Source organism: Xyrauchen texanus, chromosome 2 (genome assembly GCF_025860055.1).
Source record: "Xyrauchen texanus isolate HMW12.3.18 chromosome 2, RBS_HiC_50CHRs, whole genome shotgun sequence".
Classification (NCBI taxonomy): Eukaryota; Metazoa; Chordata; class Actinopteri; order Cypriniformes; family Catostomidae; genus Xyrauchen; species Xyrauchen texanus.
Window position 1 is genome coordinate 5531167 of NC_068277.1, and position 15897 is coordinate 5547063.

Sequence of the window (15897 nt, forward strand, 5' to 3'; positions counted from 1 at the left end):
TAGTCTCGCTGTCCACATTTGTGGACATTTCGTTTTACGTTTTATGTGGCGGTAATGAGAATTGGAGGGTAAAATGTGCATATGAAAATAATGTAAAAATGTAAAAAGTGTTAATAGCCCTAAAATAGTGGGACAAAATCAGTTGCAAAAAAAACATTCTAGAGGATTCTAACCATTTTGCATTTTATGATCTGTACGATCTGTTTCGTCCATGTCTAATTCATGTTTATCACCAGCATACAGACTTAAAAGAGGCCCTGTTAATGTGCCATAGCAGGGAAGAAATCCATGTATGCTTGCTGGTGTGAAATGAGAAACAGCTAGCGTCACCACGCACGCACACACACACACACACACACACACACACACACACACACACTTGGAGGCAGATTGCACCATGTCCTCCTCTGCTGGGTGACGCGGGATGGTAGAGAGCTGTCTTTAATCTTTCATCTCCCCCTCTTGGTTTTCCTCACTTGGCTGCTCCCATTTTCTCCTCTTAAGCAACAGCGAGTGGTACGTTGGCAAACCACACCCTTGAGTCCCCCTCTAGCCTGCCTAGAGACCCCGTAAAAACAGGATTGGTCGGGAAGCCGTGTTTCCTAATGACTGATTATGATACGATCCAAAGCTAAGCGGCAAACGCAGAATTGTCAACACATGGGGTGGGGGGATGGTTCAGTCCCACATGCTGCTTTCTGTTCATATTATCTAAGCTTATATACCCTCAACTCCCCACCCCTTTTCTAGCCATTTCTCTCACATGCCCGCACCTTTGATGCAGTTTCCCAGAGAACAGAGACGACAAGGATGCTGCTGTGCTGCAGCGAGTCTCTTTAGACCTGTCGTGGGAGGAGTTGAGCATCACTGCTTGTCTCTCGCCTCCCACTTTCTCTCTCTTTACCTCCCTGCGTTGATTCAGAGCTGTGTTAGCAAGCGTCGCTTGTCCGCCCGTGGGCTGGAAATTCACCTAAGACTTGTTTGTTCATTGCCAGCATTATTCCATCCTCAATTCCTGCTTGTTTGCTACTATTGAGGGACTATGGCGCACGCTGCAGCGAGCATCAAAAAGGCTCGGTTGGAGATGGAACAAGCTCCCGACCTGAAGGCATTAGAGAAAGCCCGCGAGAAAAGGAGACGCTCAAGGGAAAGAGCCGAGCGCAGGCGTAAGGTAATGAAGGCGCTGGGTTTGTCATCTCACCTCACTTCCAACAGAGCTCCAGGGATGACAGTCCCCCCTAAAAACTCTTCAATCTTCTTCTCCACTCATCCATCATCCATCCATCAACATTCACGTCTGGCTCAAGGAGCACCTGTCTGTTGAAGAAGGACACTTCTTTAGCTTCATCATTGTGTTTTTGTTACACCTGGCTGCGTTGATGCTTTCAGATGTGTCAGTGTTGTGATGTGTATCATTTGTAATAAATAGAAGATGCAGCTTTCTGTGTATTTGTATTTAGTAGTCAAAGCCTGTCATTTGTATTCATAGCACTTTAACCCTCCAGTGCATGGTGCTTAACAGTTATTTTTAACCATTTATGATGTAATATTCATCCAAACCACAATGAGTGACTACCTTTGGCTCTTTTTATGACAACATAAATTCAACATGGCAGACGAAATTGGTGATGCACCAAGTACTTTGGGAACATTACCCATTATCTTCTGTTTCAATGGTCAGATGACTCTCAAAATACATAGATCTGAAAAGGAAAAACAAAGTTTGAAAATTAAATATATTCCTTTTGTGAATACCAAAAAACATGAATGCTTTTGTGATGCTTCAGAGGGTTAATCTCACAACCTAATGCTTCATTTATATTCTCTTTCTGTATCTCTTTTGCATCACCTCTCTAAACCAGCACTTATATTTGTTTCCGGTGTTCCCAAACAAAGTATCCGGTAATGATCATTCCTCGTGTATTTATGTGGCACTTCTCCATACATTTTTGCACATTTATATCTGGATACGTCGTTCATATGATTCAGCCAGTGCTGTGTTGTTCTGTGATTCGATTGTACAGTTTTTAGCTGTTGCAACGAGGAAACATGTACATGTCAGAGTTGCAGTGTAATAGCGCTGCAATAGACTTCAATCTCAGAAGAAAGGCGCACGCGCGTGCGCGTGCGTGTCTCGTGCATTCTGAAAATTGTCAATTAGTGGTTCCCAATTGGTTTTGCTTCAGCACCCACAATTTATATCGGACATCAAGTGTTGACCCAACACTACCAGAATAGTTTATCGATCAAAAAGTATTGTGGCCGTAATACTTTGAAGTTAACATTGCGATGTATTAATATTACGATGGACTGCATACAGATCTGTAGGCTCAAACTGAATTATTAACATGACATTGGCTGAATAGGAAAATAGACAATTCTGGTTTCTAAATGCCTCTTGAATTTCAATAGGTTCATGCACACTGCATTTAATAATTCTCCTGCACAAAACACATTGTGGTCATAACAAACCATATTTATTCTCAAGTGAACCCAAATGTAAAGAATTTTGGGTTATATTTTTTACCTTGTGCTGTTTTGTTCATGGTTTCCAAAGATGATGACATGGCATGCAACCCATCCATGTTCGGTCAAATCTGGCTAGCTGCCAATTGACAGGTGAATTTGCACTGAAATACTGTAGAGTTTGGCTTATTTGTTAGTGGTATTATTAGCTAGCTTCAACCAATTGACAGGTGAATTTGTACTGAAATACTGTAGAGTTTGGCTTATTTGTTAGTGGTAATATTAGCTAGCTTCAACCAATTGACAGGTGAATTTGTACTGAAATACTGTAGAGTTTGGCTTATTTGTTAGTGGTATTATTAGCTAGCTTCAACCAACTGACAGGTGAATTTGTACTGAAATACTGTAGAGTTTGGCTTATTTGTTAGTGGTATTATTAGCTAGCTTCAACCAATTGACAGGTGAATTTGTACTGAAATACTGTAGAGTTTGGCTTATTTGTTAGTGGTAATATTAGTTAGCTTCAACCAATTGACATGAATTTGCAGCGAAATACTGTAGAGTTTGGCTTATTTGTTTGTGTTAATATTAGTTAGCTTCAACCAATTGACAGGTGAATTTGTACTGAAATACTGTAGAGTTTGGCTTATTAGTGGTATTATTAGCTAGCTTCAACCAACTGACAGGTGAATTTGTACTGAAATACTGTAGAGTTTGGCTTATTTGTTGGTGGTAATATTAGTTAGCTTCAACCAATTGACAGGTGAATTTGTACTGAAATACTGTAGAGTTTGGCTTATTTGTTAGTGGTATTATTAGCTAGCTTCAACCAACTGACAGGTGAATTTGTACTGAAATACTGTAGAGTTTGGCTTATTTGTTAGTGTTAATATTAGTTAGCTTCAACCTATTGACAGGTGAATTTGTACTGAAATACTGTAGAGTTTGGCTTATTAGTGGTATTATTAGCTAGCTTCAACCAACTGACAGGTGAATTTGTACTGAAATACTGTAGCGTTTGGCTTATTTGTTTGTGTTAATATTAGCTAGCTTCTACCAATTGACAGATGAATTTGTACTGAAATACTGTAGAGTTTGGCTTATTTGTTGGTGGTAATATTAGCTAGCTTCAACCAATTGACATGAATTTGCAGCGAAATACTGTAGAGTTTGGCTTATTTGTTGGTGGTAATATTAGCTAGCTTCAACCAATTGACATGAATTTGCAGCGAAATACTGTAGAGTTTGGCTTATTTGTTTGTGTTAATATTAGTTAGCTTCAACCAATTGACAGGTGAATTTGTACTGAAATACTGTAGAGTTTGGCTTATTTGTTTGTGTTAATATTAGTTAGCTTCAACCAATTGACAGGTGAATTTGTACTGAAATACTGTAGAGTTTGGCTTATTTGTTAGTGGTAATATTAGCTAGCTTCTACCAATTGACAGATGAATTTGCATCGAAATACTGTAGAGTTTGGCTTATTTGTTAGTGGTAATATTAGCTAGCGTCAACCAATTGACAGATGAATTTTCACCGAAATACTGTAGAGTTTGGCTTATTTGTTAGTGGTAATATTAGCTAGCTTCTACCAATTGACAGATGAATTTGCATCGAAATACTGTAGAGTTTGGCTTATTTGTTAGTGGTAATATTAGCTAGCTTCTACCAATTGACAGATGAATTTGTACTGAAATACTGTAGAGTTTGGCTTATTTGTTAGTGGTAATATTAGCTAGCTTCTACCAATTGACAGATGAATTTGCATCGAAATACTGTAGAGTTTGGCTTATTTGTTAGTGGTAATATTAGCTAGCTTCTACCAATTGACAGATGAATTTGCATCGAAATACTGTAGAGTTTGGCTTATTTGTTAGTGGTAATATTAGCTAGCTTCTACCAATTGACAGATGAATTTGCATCGAAATACTGTAGAGTTTGGCTTATTTGTTAGTGGTAATATTAGCTAGCTTCTACCAATTGACAGATGAATTTGCATCGAAATACTGTAGAGTTTGGCTTATTTGTTAGTGGTAATATTAGCTAGCTTCTACCAATTGACAGATGAATTTGCATCGAAATACTGTAGAGTTTGGCTTATTTGTTAGTGGTAATATTAGCTAGCTTCTACCAATTGACAGATGAATTTGCATCGAAATACTGTAGAGTTTGGCTTATTTGTTAGTGGTAATATTAGCTAGCTTCAACCAATTGACAGATGAATTTTCACCGAAATACTGTAGAGTTTGATTGGACAAGTAGAATTTTAAAACAACAGTAAAAAAGAAATGGGAAGCATTTTCTCCTCCCTTTTAAGGTGGATATGCCTACTTCTTTTAATATCTTAGTTATGCATGATAAGATGGGTTGTTGTGTTTTGTTTGGCTATTTGTATTTACAATTGTTTAGCTGTAACTGAACTCCCACCATACAGTTAAAAGAAGCAATTGTGTGTTTCAAATAAATTATAAAAAATCTCACTGTGGTGTTTGTAGAAATGGAAAATATTTTTTCTTCAGGATTTTAGTCCTGATTTTAAATATGTTATTTAATCATAATCTTAAAACCGTTTTGGAGATTTCAGTCTTACCCCTTTCAGGTGGATGTGTTTGCATGACTGGAAACAGCTGCCTGGTGTTGCCACCGACTGAACTGACTTGCCTTAAAATGACTTTGAGATTTTCTGACACTTTCTTTTAATAAGAACTGGCCTCTGAGAACAATCTCTTCTCTGTTTCCAAGGAGATTGTAATGCTATAAAACATGCCAATTTTAACAATAAAACCTTTATGGGTTCTAGCAAAACATGACGTTTATATGTGAAGCTTTATATTCAGAGATCCTGTTTTTGTCCTGATCAGCTGTAAATGTTCTGTGACTTAGCAGTCGTCCTTGAGACGTTTCGCCAGCAGTGGTCTATTTAGGAAATCAATTTTGTTGAAATGCTTAAGGGATTAGTAATCAGTCTTGAACTAACTGCATAATGAAAATGTCACAGATGCAAGTCGTAAAAGGAATTTAGTGGTGTAGATTTTATGCATAATCGTTATCGGTTATGAAATATTTCTTTACCTCATGGTGCTGAGAAAATCTAAATATTTATGCATACATCTCATTTAAATGAGAATCTAACACTCATTAGTGGTAAACCTGTTTGTCAAGTTAAGCAATGCAGGAGAAATATAAACTCTAAACTGTAACTTGAGTTGAAAGTGATGTTTCAAGATCTTAGATGGTTCATGGTGATTTTATAGTATCACAAGTGATGTGTGTGTGTGTATGTGTGTGTGAATGTGTGTATATGTGTGTGTGTCTGTGTATGTGAGTGTGTGTGTGTGTGTCTGTATGTGGGTGTATGTGTCTGTGTGTGTGTATGTGAGTGTGTTTGTGTGTGTGTGTGTATATGTATGTGTGTGTGTGTGTGTGTCTGTATGTGTGTGTGTATATGTGAGTGTATGTGTATGTATGTATGTGTGTGTGTGTGGTTGTATGCATGTATGTATGTGTGTGTGTGTGTGTGTGTATGTGAGGGTATGTGTATGTGTGTGTGTGGTTGTATGTATGTATGTATGTGTGTGTGTGTGTGTGTGAGTGTGTATGTATGTGTGTGTGTGTGTGTGAGTGTGTACGTATGTATGTGTGTGTGTGTATGTGTATGTATGTATGTATGTGTGTGTGTGTGTATGTATGTGTGTATGTATATGTGTGTGTATGTATGTATGTATGTATGTGTGTGTGTGTGTGTGTGTGTGTGCGCGTGCGCGCGCGCGTGTGTGTGTGTGTGTGTGTAAATTCAGATATTTAACTTCAATATCAATATACTGTATGATTTTTTGGCATCACTTTACAAGGTTGTATTTGTTAACATCGGTAACTGCATTAGGTGTCATGAATTAATAATGCCAAATATATTTCCACTTGATTTAGTCTTGGTTAAGTACAAACTTGGGTTGCAGTTTATGAAAAATAGCTTATTATGCATGTTTTACATATAACGATTTTTAGTTTTAAAAATGTTTTCAAATGAACATTTCGCAAGAATAATAAATTCTGTAAAAATATCGTTCATTGTTAGTTCATGTTAACCAGGGACAGATTACAACCGGGGCCCAGGGGCCCTTGACTACCAGGGGGCCCTTGACTGCCGGGGGGGGCCCCTGGGCTTTAAGGTTGCACGATCTAGTTTGGTGATCCCCCGCTCGAAACCCTTTTGGGCATGAACAACAAACACCCTACCAACTATTAATGTGGACGGGCCTTTATATCAAACCCCTTCTCTTACAATCATTAACTCTGTTTATAATTCAGGCTCAGTGTGTGCTTTGTCAGGGTTTTACTGGATAAAGTATCCCAGACTGGTTCTAACTTAAGTCTCTAAACTAGAATCAACCTCAAATCCACCACAACTGGTGTCATACGCGGGACATGCCACCTGGAATCCTGGTTTTTGTCTATAGAGCACAAGTTTTAAATAAGTGACACCAGCTATTCATATTCAAATGGACCTACATTGCACTGGAGAACAGTTTTGTCATTTTAAAGTGAGTTGGAGTGAGTTTATAATCTCTCTCCAGACTCCAGATATAATAACACGCATCGTCAAGAAGAGCTTTCTTCTTTGTAGACAACATCAAAGGCGATGGATTTGGAACATCAGTGCAGATGTTGCTATGGAAACATAACCCCAGACACATTGTTTGATATTTTGTATTTTTTATTTGCCCTCGATGCACTTTTGTACCGTAGATGAAATGTCTTTGGAGGAATCAAGGCTGTTAATATAACATTTTAAGGGAGATTCATTAGTTTCAGTGATGTGGGTGTGATGACATTTTAGATAATCATTACGTCTCTGGTTATACAACAGTTAGTTCCGGTCCTCTAATCTGATTGGACAAGCGGCATGCCAAGAGTGCTGATATTTATGGTGCGTTCACCCGTGTTTTCTAGTTTTCCTCTTTGCCAAACTCATCATTTGGCAAAACGTTGAGCACTCTGAAACCTTTGAGTTTTATGTAATGACCATATTAGTATTTAATATAGCTGAAGACTACTTTGTGTCTCACTTCTATGCTATGAAGTGTCCACGAGTAGCTGTAGCTGTTTTTCTAGTGCCCTAAGCCCGCTCCCCTGGCCATATGGTTTACAACAGATTATAGTAGTTAGCTGTCTGCCCAGACCGAAAGATTACATCCGTTAGTTTGATTGAAGCAAGCGCAAAATTAAAATACAATCCTCTCTCTGGAGAAGAATATGGTGTTCGGTCAGTGGACAGTCAAAGTCAGTAATAATGAGTGTCGACGCTGTACGTATTCTGTTTGAAAGGGCCGCTTGAGACATTTAATCGATATTTCATGATGCTTAGAGCGAGTCTGTCAGCTTGTCTACATGTCAAGAGGTAGGCTAGGTCTGGTTATTAGTAAATAGATTATTTAAATTCCATACAATGAGTACGTAAGCTTAATTAAACCATGTTTTCCCAACCAGGGGCTCAGTCAGCGAGGGATATGTAGGGAGATTTTGGATTACATCAAATAAAATACTGTTTTTGTCTCAATGGGCCTCTCGTTCATCAAACACATTTCTGTAATTGATAACTTGTAAACCCATTCTTTTCATTCCGTCCAATGACACAATTGACCTAAATATGGTTTTATGAACAGTTTAGTGAGACGCATGTTTATGCATAAGGCCCAATGAACATTTACAGTAAATGAGATGGCAGATAAAGAGTGCACGTGGCCCGTCCACTTAGAATTTCGGTAAGCACAGACCGATTTTAGCTGAAGGAAAGTGAACCTGATGTTTCTGATTGCACATACACACACACATACACACATTCACACACACACACACACATACACACATTCACACACACACACACACATACACACACACACACACACACACATGCACACACACATACATACACACACACTCTCACGGAATGACAATCCAAAGGACAAGGAGAACAGTGCCAACTGAAATGTATCATTGATCTTGAAGATTAAATCAATACATTCATCAATACAATCAATAAACACACAGTTTATCTGCATTTTGCATTTGTGTTTCAGAATTCCAAACTAAAGCTCAACACGACTTCAAAATTTTACGTATTTACTTACTGAATGAACATTCACGGTCTTACTGTGGACATAATGTATATCTATATATTGATATATATATAAATACAAGTCTGGATATCAGCTGAGGTGCACAGATGGTGGGCCCACTGCTGCCTCGGTTTTCTGTTCTTGGCTGACAGATGTGGAACCCAACGTGGTCTTCAGCTGTTATAACCATCTGCCTCAAACTTCGTGTCGTGCATTCTGAGATGCTATTCTGCTCACTGCAATTGTACAGAGGGGTTATCCGAGTTACCGTAGCCTTTCTGTCTTCTCCGTTGACCTCTCTCATCAACAAGGCGTTTTGTCCACAGAACTGCCGCTCACTGGTTGTTTTTTGTTTTTCACCCCATTCTCTAGTGAATGTTGCATGTGAAAATCCCAGAAGATGTGCAGTTACAGAAATATTCAATACCAGCCCGTCTGGCACCAACAATCATGCCACGGTCCAAATCACTGAGATCACATTTTTTTCCCATTCAGATGGTGAACATTAACTGAAGCTCCTGACCCGTATCTGCATGATATTATGCACTGAAATGCTGCCACATGATTGGCTGATTAAATAATCGCATAGATGTTTGTTGGTACCAGACGGCTGGTTTGAGTATTTCTGTAACTGCTGATCTCCTGAGATTTTCACGCACAACAGTCTCTAGAATTTACTCAAAATGATGCCAAAAAACGAAAAACATCCAGTGAGCGGCTGATTGGTTTGTGTATATATATATGTATATATATATATATATGTATATTCAGTATGATAATTTGCTTAAAAAATAATGCGTAAAAAAAATTAACACAATTAATAGCAATGCCCCCGGACCATAATAAGTATTCCTGAGAAATGCTTGTAGTACCACCTGTTTACTCCAGAGGGCAGTAAGTGAAACTTCAGCTGTGTGAGCAACACACAGTTTATACAGTGAACAAAACAACCATCTAGCAGCAACGACACAAACATGCGTTACATTCTTGCGTTTAAACACTTGATGGAGCGCAAATTTGAACTAAGGGATCTCAAGATGTGTTATAAGTATTAAACTATATTTAACTTGACACAGTGACCTAAAATTGTATGTTTATGACACAACACACCCGAGACGCTACACAAGCATGTCTGACGCAGGTGTAAATTGACGGGTCCTTAAACAAGCCCTCATAGACTTATGATCAATAATATGGTAGTAAACAATACATTGTATTCTAAAGTAAATATGTATATCATTATATATTGAATTATTGTTATATGAGGGGCTTTCTCAGCAAATATTTGTATATGTGATTAATTGCGATTAATTGGGACACCATGTAATTAATTCTGTTAATAATTTGAATCGATTGACAGCCTTAATATATATATACATATATAGCCTATATATAGTTTGTTCTTATTGTTTTTTAACCCCTCCCTTCCAACCACATATCTCCATTTTGGTTTGTAACACCCACTTTTCATGATCTAATTAGTTCTTCATGTGGAAAATCAAGTCCTGCCTTCCATGTTTTTTCTCATTGAATATCCTGTTTCACTCGGAAATAAGCCAGGAAGTAAAATGCACTGCGATCGGCATTTCGCATTGACTTAAACATAATTAATCAACAAACATTGTACTATACAACCATATTATAAAGCATGGCTTAGCATGTTTTTCACCATTTGTAAACATATTTAAAGGGGTCATGACATACTCCTCTTTTATAATTGTATTATGTTCCCTGAGGTCCACTGATAATGTTAATTTAAAACTACACATAATGCACATCCAACACAATGCATCTGAATATATTAAACTGTTCCCTCAAGCACAGCAGCACCATAAACTCTCAAACAGCCATGACATTTCAAATATTCATGAATGGAAATGTTTTATGTTTTTCGATCGGGCCCAGTAGTGTTTTTAACTGCCCCATCCTTCAATAACAGTTCCTTTGCCAAGCTTGAATCGTATGACTGTTTCACAAGCAATCCACACTGATATGAGCCCAAAAATTCATACAATATGCTGAAGACACATCCACATGACACACATAGAGCATCATCATGCACCGAGGCGCACATTGCCAGAAATGCATCAAAATGGTCAAAGACGTCCATCTAGTGCATATTTACATACACCAACAATTACAAATATTGCAGAGCAGATGAATGAAAGAGAATGTGGTCTCCTTTTCAGAGTGGTAACTTGGCACTGCATCTTTTAAAAGTGGCACGAGATACATGACAACGGTCAAAGACGTCTGTCTAGTGCATGTTTATATACAAAATTATTATAAATTGACCAGGTGGGTCATCTTTGGTGTTCAGGAATAATTAGTTGAACATGAACTGAGCACCTATGGGCATAAGCACCACGACGATGGCACATGTTTTAGGGGCGGGTAAATGCAAATGAGTAATGTCTTGTGACATCACTAACACTCAGATCTCAAAACGAGATGAAAATGTTTCAGCAGGGTGTAACTATAACTTACTAACTATAACTTAATGCTCTCTTTAGAGTCAGGAGGAAGTTTTAAGTATGGAAACGTGCATAATGTTTTTATAGTACGCATACCTCTTATACGGTATGTCGAAATATCAAGGTAAATTGTATTCACTTTAATAAAAACCCTTTTCACCTCCACTAGTTCCTTTTTAATTGTCCTGCGGTGTGACAAATGAAGCTTCCTTATAGTCTCTCGATTAATATCGACATGTAGCCGAGAAGTCATAAAAGCTGCATGCATTATAATTACAAAAGGATTAGCAAAATGCTGTTTAAAATAGATTTAGATGGAGTGTAGCATGCCACACTGCCAGAGATGTCAACTTGACAAAGGTATTTCATGATCATCTATACCCAATAGCAGCAGCTAACCTTGAATGATCTCAACCCACTCATCACATACACATCTGACATCATAAATATCCAAATCTTCACATTTCTTGAATGTTCAATGGACAGAGGTGCTTCTGTTAATCCAATCCTTGGTGGCCATTGGATGGAATTCCACAGCACTGGACACTTAGAAGAGGCCACTGCAAACTCCCACCTTTCCCCCTCTGTTTTGGTCATGCCACCCTCCCCGTCCCAAACATACCACCATTGACATGCATAACTCGGCTGGTGGGTGTAAACATAGCCTGGGCTCAAATTAGCAATGAAGGAGAAGCCTTGAGAGCCAGTGGTTAGCTGCAGTAGAGCTCTACAGGTTATGGAAGGGACTGGTTGTCTGTGTAAACTGTGAACCGATAGGACACTGTGGTAGATCTCTGTTGGGCCCAGAAATTGAGGCCCAAAGGTATGGACGAATTTGAGTTTTCCAGGATGCTATATACCTTGTATACTCATCATGGGCAATGCAGCAATGCGTAAATCACATAGAGTTGACAATCCAGCACAAGATGAAACCATTCCAGCTGTTGAATCAGGCCAAAGTGCAAGCATGGAATCCCTGGTAAGATATTTTAGGAGACCTCCGTGTCTTTTCGAATGTACCTGCCTCTTACCGAAGTTTGAGTGTTGGTTTTTGGATTTTTGTGACTTGCAATTTCCAGTTAAGTTGTTTCAATGGTATTTTAAGATCGTTGGTTAGTCTGGATTTTTAGCAGTTGCAGAATTAACTTCTTCATGTTTCTTATGGGTTTTGCTACAAGGCTATTCTTTAATCGCATCTGTTGGTTGCTGTAATATTTTTGCTGTGCTCTCAAGATGCGCTTTTGTGTAATGTTGAAAGTTGTTTACATGGTTGTTTATTTGAGCACGAGACCCACTATCTTATTACAAAAAAGTGCTGTTGGAGATCTTCAACTAGATTTATCTGTGCATTATTACTGAATCTGGAAATTGGCTTGATCTGGGGGTTAGGCCAGATTTGGCTAGTATTAACACAAAAATGAATTTCGACTTGTCCCTCCTTTTCTTTAAGAGGCACTTAAAATTGAAGTGAATGAAGTGACATTTGTAAACATTTCATAATAATATTTCTTAAGTATAGCCATAAGACATCAACAAAATGTGTGTTGACATGAATTTAGAGTGATAAAATCGATACTAACCTTTTCAGTGTATAGATATATCCAATTTTACATCTTCGTTGCTATGACGACTTAATGCCTTAAAAACCAAAACTACTATTAAATATTATAATTACTGTAAAAATTACAATTTAAACCACTTTACAACTCAAATAATCCATGAGTTTTAACAGAATAATTAATCTAAATGCTCTAACCCTTTTGAAAATTGGCCCCATTCATTTCCTTTGTAAGTGCCTCACTGTAACCTAGATTTTATTTATTTTTTAAGAAAAGGAGGGAAATAATACATGTTTGTTATAATCAACATTATGCCACAAATGCTGTTGATAGAGCTTAACTTGTATTGAACCCGGATCATTGCTTTAACTATATACCATTATTCTGGCAAACAGCCTGTTTCTCCATTGTCAGTCATTGAAAAGTATCTGTGCACTGTGACAAAATACATCTGTAAGGGGGTTAAGATGGGCAAGGAGGAGGCGAGAACCGGCTTGTCAATATAAATAATATTTAATTAAACTCAAAACCAAAACACACAAACATAAACACACACATTACGGACATGCCCGTAATTCTCTCTCTCTCGAACCGTCGTCACCGGCTGCCTTTATCCCTCGCACACCCCATCAGGCCGATTGGGCACCGGGCGTGCGACATTCTAGCCCGGCCCCACCCCCCTCCTCTCCACACTCCTCCCGGCGTTACCACAGGCCGGGGTGCCACCGGCGTGACCTACACCCACCCCTTTCCCTGGGGAGGGGCGTGCTTTGCGCCCCGTCAGGTCATCCCCGTCTTTCTCAACCTGGGAGGAGACAGGAGGGGAAAACAACAACAACAAAAAACAGGTGAGGGAAAAGGTCAACACGGTGCGACAGAGAGAGAGAGAGGAGAGAGAGAAGAAGCTCACTCACCAGTTCTCTGATGTACCGTCGCGTGGTCCTCGAACACTACGCCACACTCTCCGGCGGACGACAGCCGCTCCTCTCCGGGCGAACCGGAGTCAAATCTCCGACCCCCAGCGGACAGAACGCCCCTCGCTTTTCTGGCGGCACCTGGGGTGATTCCTCCGCCCCTGGCAGCGGCCCTACCACTCCAGGCGGTCGGGGAGTTACTTCCCTCCTCCGCTCGCGGACGGCGGTCTAACCTCGATCCCTCCACGTTTCTGGGGGACGGCAGGGGAACTCCTCCGCCCCTGGCAGCGGCTCCATCGCTCCAGGAGGTCGGGGAATCCAGTCCCTATCCAGTCCGGATGGCTGCTGTTCCCCGCGTCCGGGCAGTCGGGCTACTCCGTCACCCGGCAGAGGGTAGCGACGCTCCCCTGGGTGGACGGTAGTGTGGAGGACTCTGCAACGGGCATCCCTCCTCCTTCCCGGGTTTTCTGCACCAATGTAAAGGGGTTACGTGGGCAAGGAGGAGGCGAGAACCAGCTTGTCAATATAAATAATAGTTTAATATAAAACTTAAACAAAAGACAAACACACACATGACGGACATGTCCGTAAACGATTATGCTAGCGAATCACCTTTCATTTAGATTCTGGAACCTTTAATAGCATTTTTTAAAACTCAGACAAATTTATTCAAATTAAATATTCCCTGCAAATGTTATATTTTATGCTGGATGACAGCTACAGGATCGCATCTTCATTGTGTCCCGCAAGGGTCTATTCTGGGCCCTTTATTATTTAACCTAAATAATAGTAAGCTCACTATTTCTAGACTATAATATATTTTACTCTTCACACGTAAATCACTTCAATGGCTACCTGTGTCATATAAAATTGATTCCAAGATTATTTTATTCATTTTGAAACGACAATGTGATTATAAAGTCGAATGTGTGATATTCCTACTTGACACGTTTGGCTTCCGATTATAAGGGCGTTCCATTTCCTGCCACTCAGAAGATGAAGTATAAAGGAACCAAATAGTAATGCTACCACAAAGTTTCAGTGTGTTTGACTGCCAACAAAGAAGTCTCCAGGCAGCCAAATAGCAGATGATAAGTGATGCTATGGAGCGCTAGCGTGTGTTCTGCAGGTGTACGAATATCAGCAGGTTTATTTGTTTAACACATCTCTCTGTAAACATCTGCTAAACAGGTGTTACTATCATGTAATATTGAAACTTTGACTCATAGATGCAATTTATTTGCTTTAATGTGAATTTTTGGTTAGCTCAGTGGTAAAAGACGCTGACTACCACCCCTGGAGATTGGGAGTTTGAATCCCAGGGCGTGCTGAGTGACTCCAGGCAGGTCTCCTAAGTTACCAAACTGGCCCGGTTGCTAGGGTAGGTAGGTCACATGGGGTAACTATAATGTGGTTTGCTCTCAGTGGGGCGCATGGTGAGTTGTGCGTAGATGCCGAGGTGGATGGTGTGGGCCTCCACACGTGCTATGTCTCCGTGGTAACACGCTCAACAACCACATGATAAGATACGTGGGTTGCCGGTCTCAGACGCGGAGGCAACTGAGATTCGTCCTCTACGCCACTACGTCACCACAAGGACTTAGAGCGCATTGGGAATTGGACATTTCAAATTGGGAGAAAAAGTGGAGCAATCCGAAATCCCCCCATTAAAATTTGAATGAAACGCAGCATACTCCAATCATTCAGCTTGCTGGTTATGTCTAAAAAAAGTCACCATGGCCCAAGCTGTAAAGCTCTCTTCCCTAAAAGAAGTTGACTAAAATAGCACTTTTAAAAATGATCTCAATGCACATTTGTTTACTATGAATTTCCATAATCTACCTACATTTATTCCTCATGGTTTCAGTGATGTGTTGTTGATTTTATTTCTTGTTTATCTTTCATTTCTTATCTTATTTGGGTATGTTTGTGCATTTATAGAATTTAAAGTCATCGGATGCACTCGCTGTGCATAGTAGACAAGTGGGATTTGTGTTAGTTGTGTTAGTAGGGTTTTAAAAAGGCTGTTTCCATGGCAGCTATAATCCTTGCATGACCTTTATATGAATGTGAGTGGGATCACAATTGTGATGTCAAGTTCAAGTAGATAAGTACCCTTGGAGTTGCATACAGCTATTGGTTAACTGAGGGCATGGATGTTAAAAATAAAGTTGATCATTGAGCTAGGAACATTTGATGAGTATTTGAGAGTTCGTATTGAAATGTAAACTTTTAATCGCAGACTTTGGGATCTTGGCAAATCTGAGCACAGTTTGAAACATTTTTGCGAAGCGGCTGATTCCACGTTAAATGTTGAAAACACATCCCATTTAATCATATTGCTGAAACAATGAAACAAAAATTGCTG

The 15897-nt window shown here is 39.5% G+C and overlaps 1 protein-coding gene across 1 annotated transcript in view; it reads left to right on the plus strand.

Moving 5' to 3' along the window:
* Positions 1 to 340: 340 nt before the first annotated feature.
* The window catches only part of LOC127619352 (ankyrin-2-like), a 132025-nt gene continuing 116468 nt past the window's right edge, over positions 341 to 15897 (plus strand). Inside the window, exon 1 of the mRNA XM_052092251.1 lies at positions 341 to 1171. Coding sequence (XP_051948211.1) covers positions 1043 to 1171 — 129 coding nt within the window. The 5' untranslated portion in view covers positions 341 to 1042. The remainder of the gene's footprint in view (positions 1172 to 15897) is intronic.